Source organism: Nematolebias whitei, chromosome 1 (genome assembly GCF_014905685.2).
Source record: "Nematolebias whitei isolate Nwh7 chromosome 1, NemWhi1, whole genome shotgun sequence".
In the NCBI taxonomy this organism is placed as follows: domain Eukaryota; kingdom Metazoa; phylum Chordata; class Actinopteri; order Cyprinodontiformes; family Rivulidae; genus Nematolebias; species Nematolebias whitei.
In genome coordinates this window covers 71,609,011-71,615,064 of record NC_056498.1, presented here as the reverse complement: position 1 = coordinate 71,615,064, position 6,054 = coordinate 71,609,011, and the positions used below count along the sequence as shown (strand labels likewise).

The 6,054-nt window shown below is 36.4% G+C and overlaps 1 protein-coding gene across 1 annotated transcript in view; it reads left to right on the top strand.

Moving 5' to 3' along the window:
- The window catches only part of cdh11 (cadherin 11, type 2, OB-cadherin (osteoblast)), a 183,264-nt gene that overhangs the window by 149,551 nt on the left and 27,659 nt on the right, over window positions 1-6,054 (top strand). Inside the window, exon 8 of the mRNA XM_037680522.1 lies at window positions 5,421-5,608. Coding sequence (XP_037536450.1) covers window positions 5,421-5,608 — 188 coding nt within the window. The remainder of the gene's footprint in view (window positions 1-5,420; window positions 5,609-6,054) is intronic.

The following is a 6,054-nucleotide window of genomic DNA, read 5'->3' as shown; positions in this document are numbered from 1 at the left end:
AATAAATAAATAAAACCGCAAAAAAAGGTAATTATTTACAAAAAAAAGACCAACAAAACATTGGGAGCGTATATTATGCTCCTACCATTTATCATACTGCAAATAAGTCACAGGAAAAATTAAACTATTAGTTATTATTATTAAACTGCAAACGTGAAGAAACATGCAGCAGGTCAAAAACTAAACTTAAACCGAAACTGGTTCTGGTTCGGTGCATTGGACCCGGTGTTACACCATACTGACCTGCAACAGTGCAACACCGCCCCCTACGGCCATACGGTGGTCACATAATATGACGTCACTACGAATACTCGACATAACATTTTTAACCTCGATAGATGTCCTAGCAATCGATGTGTAGATTACTCGAGTACTCTGTTAATGCCCTAACTGCAACAGATGAGAGTTCTGCGATGGGGTTAAATTCAAAGTAGTCTGCTCCTCAGATAATTATTGTTAACTTAATTTTATATAAATTAATGTTTCTGTTCAGTGCCCTGAGATGACTTCTGTTATGACTTGGTGCTATGTAAATAAACTGAATTGAAGTGAATTGAATTTACTAAAAGTACACTCTGGTCAGAAATATAAATGTGTGTTTGTGTCACATCAACTGGTGTCTCCCAGACAAAGGTTCAGAAAATGATTATACCACCAAAATTTTAATAAGGTTTAACTGATAAACGTTAGCATTACATGTATGTGGATTTTGCAAAAACAAAAACTGCATCATCAAAATACAGGTACATGTATATTAAATTAAAAGCCAAACATTCCTTTAAAAACACATGTATTGCTTACTGCCTTTCATGCTAGTTTTAAAATATAATAATATTATGTTGAGACATGACAAAGCTGCAACTAAATTAGCCAAAACTTGAAAGTCACAGCTGCCCAATCTCATATGATAATATGAGTTATGCTCAGAGTATGGGATGTTCATGACTCAGCTACTATCACACTAAATTTCAATTATCTCTAAAACTGACTGAGTTGCAGCTTTGTCTGAGTTGGTTCTTGTCAACTAGCTGTTGCACAATTATTTTCTGTTTCATTAAAAACTATCCAGTTGTTCCTTAGATGTTTTGCTAGCAGACAGAAATAGTTTAACTCCAACAGATCTGGCAAGTTTTAAAAACAGATCTAGCATTCATCAGCTAACATTCTGTTTATGTGACATGAGTGTGGTGGCAATTTGTGTCCAGTGGTTTAGTGATGCTAAATTAAAATCCAAGCTCAGAAGAAGCTCGTCTGCAAGAAATAAGGCATTCACAAATTTAAAAAAAAAAAAAAAGAGAGAGAATACATTTGATCTGAGAAATAAATCAAGAGTTTACAATTTGGATCTTCTGAAATGGTGTGCTGTCTAATAGTTACCAGTATCAGCCTTGACATCCGTCGTACAGAACAGAAACTGGAGAAAAAGGCTAAACTCGTCCACGCTAGGCTAATGGCTAGCCAAACGAGGGCCCAGTTTTTTGTGTTTTTGAAGCTTAGAAAACAACTTTCTCACAAACAATGTAGACCTACTGCTGTGAAAGAATGCAACTTTAGTTTATGATAAGTTTTTGCACTTTTACAGGACACCATTTGTTTAGTTTGTTGCTGTTTCCTTCACCCAACAACATTCGTGTTACTACATGAATGTTTGCTTGTTGAACCTACACTAGGTTTCTGATGGTCTGATACTGAGAGACTACTGAATGTATCATTGTGTACAAGCCGTTTATCAGTCCACAAGATAACTCTGGATTGAAGCGTTCAACAGCCTCAGCATGAACGCTCTATGCTCGGTTCACATTAACTACTGAACATTGGCATGGTGACATAAACATTATAACTACAACAAACTTAACAAACAGTGTTAAACAAACATGTAGAGGTTTCTATTAGCTAATGTAGCGCTCTTTCACACAGGTGTGTCATGTCTGAGAACATTGTTTTTAAGGCCAAAAATAATTTGTAAAGTCCATGTTTAGCTAGCCATTAGCCTAGCTTGCAGGAAGATTTTTGCCCTTTACTTTGTACTCCGTCTCCTGAATGAAGTTACGGCTGATAAGGTTTTAAAGTGATTATGACATGCATATCTTACAAATACAAAAAGTGGGGGGGGGGGAAAGCTTAATATTTAAGAAATTTGGCATTATACACATGATTTGTCTCCATTTTTTTCTCATAACTGGAATATTTTTCTTTTGAACTTAGCACAGCTAAAGTGAAACAGGAAGTGACATCAACGGGGATCTCTAAAAACAGGAACTCCCTCATCTTTGTTTGACACAACAGTATTATTTGAACTCTCACTTCATTTCTCTCTAATAGTAACTCAAAACATTCTAAGGAAATAGATTCATCCCATTGTAGCCATGCTTGGTTCACTTGTAGACGTCCCCCTCATCATTTCCTGTTACTGTGCATGTGAATATCTCATGAACTGTTCATCTCAGCAGTGTGATTTTATTTGACAGACCATCACTTCAAAAATCCCCAAACAGTCCATTTGGTCCATTTGGTAGATTTAGTTGTTGAGATAGAATAACATGACAAAGGAGCTTTTTAGGCTCTTTGTAATAAAGTTGAGTGATGAGTCTTTTCTCTTGGGGAATGTAAATTACATCTTAACTTACTGATTTAATTACCTAATCTATTGTTTATTGGTGATGTGATAGAGTTGGAATGGGGAACATTAAATTTAAAACTATTGGATGTGATAAAAGTTTTATTCCGAATAACGTGATGGAACTATGTCAATATTTCATTCATAAAACGTAATCATTAGAAGTCTCAGAACATAAATATTTTATGTAGGATGCTGGGGTGTCTGGTGTTTATGTGCTTTCTTACTGCAAACTGTTTATTCTGTTTTTCTCTCGGCTTTCTGACTCCTCCTAACTAATGAACCAACCATTTCTTTCAGCGATGGCTCGTGTTAAATGTTCCACTAAATCAACCGCTAATACTACGACAGGCACACTTTACATTTTTAGACGTTTTTAATGTTTACATCTACTATTTTTTCTAGGGTTTTTATTTTCTTAACCACTGCATTGACCTCCTTTGAATGTTCTGCTTTTAAAAAGCTTTTGATTCCTACATCATGGAAGAAGCCAAAAATAATTCAACTGATTGTTTGGATTCGATCTGATAAAATCTTTGGGCTACAATTTTTAGACACCAAGGTAAAATGTTTAGTACAGAGAGAAGTAAGAAAGTATTTTTAGAGGGCGTCCCTGAATCTCCTGATTTTTCATTCTGACAAAGACAAAAGGGTAATTATCGTTTTTTTTACTGTGCCCGTATGACAAACTTTAATGAAACGCTGGGAAAAGTATTAACTGGATGTACATTTACAACTAATTACCTTTTGAAGTCAATTAATTCAAGATTAATGCCACGGCCAACTAACTTCACCTCAGCTAATTCTAAACTTTCAGCTACAATTTTGTGTAGTAGCTTTTTATATATATATTTTTTTATATACAGGTTAGTCTCATTGAGTCACAAGGACTCCTTTTTAAGAGAGACCTGTTTTAGACAGACAACATATAGAGTACAAACAACAATTTAGAACAATAAAAAGCAATTAAAATAAAACGTAGTGTTATAAAAAAAATAAAATTAAGATTAATTATAAAACAAAGTAAAATACTAAACACAAGAACATAATGAACATAGCATAGCTGACAATCATTGTCTAAAACGTTGGCATTAAATGTTGGCGTCAGCTTTGTCTGTCTGTTAGCAGAATATTTCATGAAGTGCTGGATAAACTTTAATAAAAACTCTCCCAAAGTAACTGGATTTAGATCTATAATTGATAAACTATTGGACTTACCACAAGTCAAAATGGCCAACACAGCAAATCGACATAAGCCAAATGTCTATGACTGTCGGTTTTACAGATTTTGAGCTAAGATTTGTTGTGGTAGTAGCTGAGACTCATCATCAACACACTGAGTGCAAGCACATTTTTTAAAGTTATCACAATATCACGAGTGTGCATGACGTCGTTTACAAAGTCTGACCAGAATGACTGTAACTCGATCTTTGACAACACTGATATTAAAGGTGGTGGAGGGCAACATGCATTGATTTTTATTGTTTTTATTTTGTTTGGCATTTCTGATTGTGTAAGTTTTTATTTCTACATTTTGTTTTTGTTCTCAGATCAAAATGAAGTTCAGTCTAAAGTTTGCTTCCTGAATGTTTAAAATGCTGGTTTATTAATGAAAAGGTTCTTTGTTCCTCCGCACATCCCCTGTGTGAGTCGTGCTTGATGTCTTCCTGCAACCAGGAACACGGAGCCACCCATGTGTTCTGTCATACATTATTTAATCCAGCCAACAGCTAAAGGTAGAAAAAGACTAGCTAAAAAGTAACAAATCGTTAACTACAAGCTAAAAGTAAAAAAATGCAAATTAGTAGCTAAATGTAGCAACATTCACACAATCAGCTGAAATGTAGAGAAACGGTTTAGTTTTTAGAGAACTGTGTTTATGAGGGAGCTTCTCAAATGTTGTCACGTTTGCAGTGTTCTCAACATCCTTGCATGCGTCACAGAGTTGTGTAGCCTTTTCTTTTGAGTTTTGAACATATTTTTAAAACTTGTCAACAACTTTTATTTTGAAATAATCGCAAAGTTGTGGTGGCCTTTCCAACCTGCCTCGAGAACGTTGCGTGTTGACCACAGCACAGGAGATGTCTCCTGACAGACACAAGTCCAGGTCTACAGGCCATGCCAGTGATAGATGGTTATTATTTTAAAGATTATCCAAATCTTCCTATTTTCATTTCAAAAGTGTACTATTGTTAATGAAATCATAAATGTGTGGACGGCTGTCAATGTTGGCACCAAACATGGGTAGAAGTGGGCGATTAATTATTGTTCAAAGACAAGACCACAGATTTGCAAACCACACATCGGTCATTTGGTCACAAACATTCAGAATTCAATGATCTCGCAACAAAAACATTTTAATATAATTTGTCGCAATTTCCCCAAAATTTTGAATCACCAACTAGTCTCGAGGAGAGATACCACCTCTAGAGCAGGCCAGAGGACATGAGCAATGTGAGAGGAGAAAAAAAAGATGAGAAAGTAAGAAGACATATGGTCCCACTGCTTACTTTCTGAAAACCAGGTGTCTGCACCTTCACCCACTCACACTCGTGCACACACACCTGAGTCACAAGCCATATAAATATCCTTTGGGCCATATGAGGCAGATGGTAAAGTGCGTGTTAATCCCTCGCCTCCCTCCTGAACTGACCCTGCCACAAACTGTAAACAGCGGCAGACTGCCAGGAATTCTCCAAAGACATTAGAGGGTAAACACCACAGCAAACTGTAACCAGAAGTTGACACGGCCATCTTCAAGCAGCCAAGCCAGTTAACGCTCTGCCTGTTTTTCCTCTCCCAGGTGTGTATTCCATGTCTGTGTCGGAGGATAAAGTACCAGGAGAAGAGGTTGGACGTCTGAAGGCCAAAGACCCGGATCTAGAAGACAACGGACTTGTAAAGTACTGTTTAATAGATGGAGATGGAATGAACATGTTTGAACTGACAAAAGACTCAGAGACCAGAGAGGCTGTTATTAAACTGAAGAAGGTAAGAAATGCTGGACAAACGCTGAATGACTAAAAGTTCCACGGGAGGGGATGGTTTTTGACGGAAACTGGTGGAGGGAGGGCAGTGTGTTAGATTGACCTTAGTTGACAGCAATCAGATGATATATTTATTTCTAAATACACTAAACAAGGCCAACTTGTGTTTAATAAGTTGAATCTTAATCAACAAAACCAAGTACCAAAAATTCTGCACTGATATTTGGCCCCTGAGGAGGGAGGCTAAAACTTTACAGTCAATTTTATCATTGAGTGCATGTGACAAGCTAGTAAAATGAGTCAGAATGAGCAGAAGCTACAATGCAAAGAAAACATGAAACTGTTGATTGTTGCCATAATTTACATTTGCATAAAAGCGTGTCCACAAAGACGCCATCTACCAAGATCAAACAACTTAAATACCAATATATATGTGTGTATATATATATG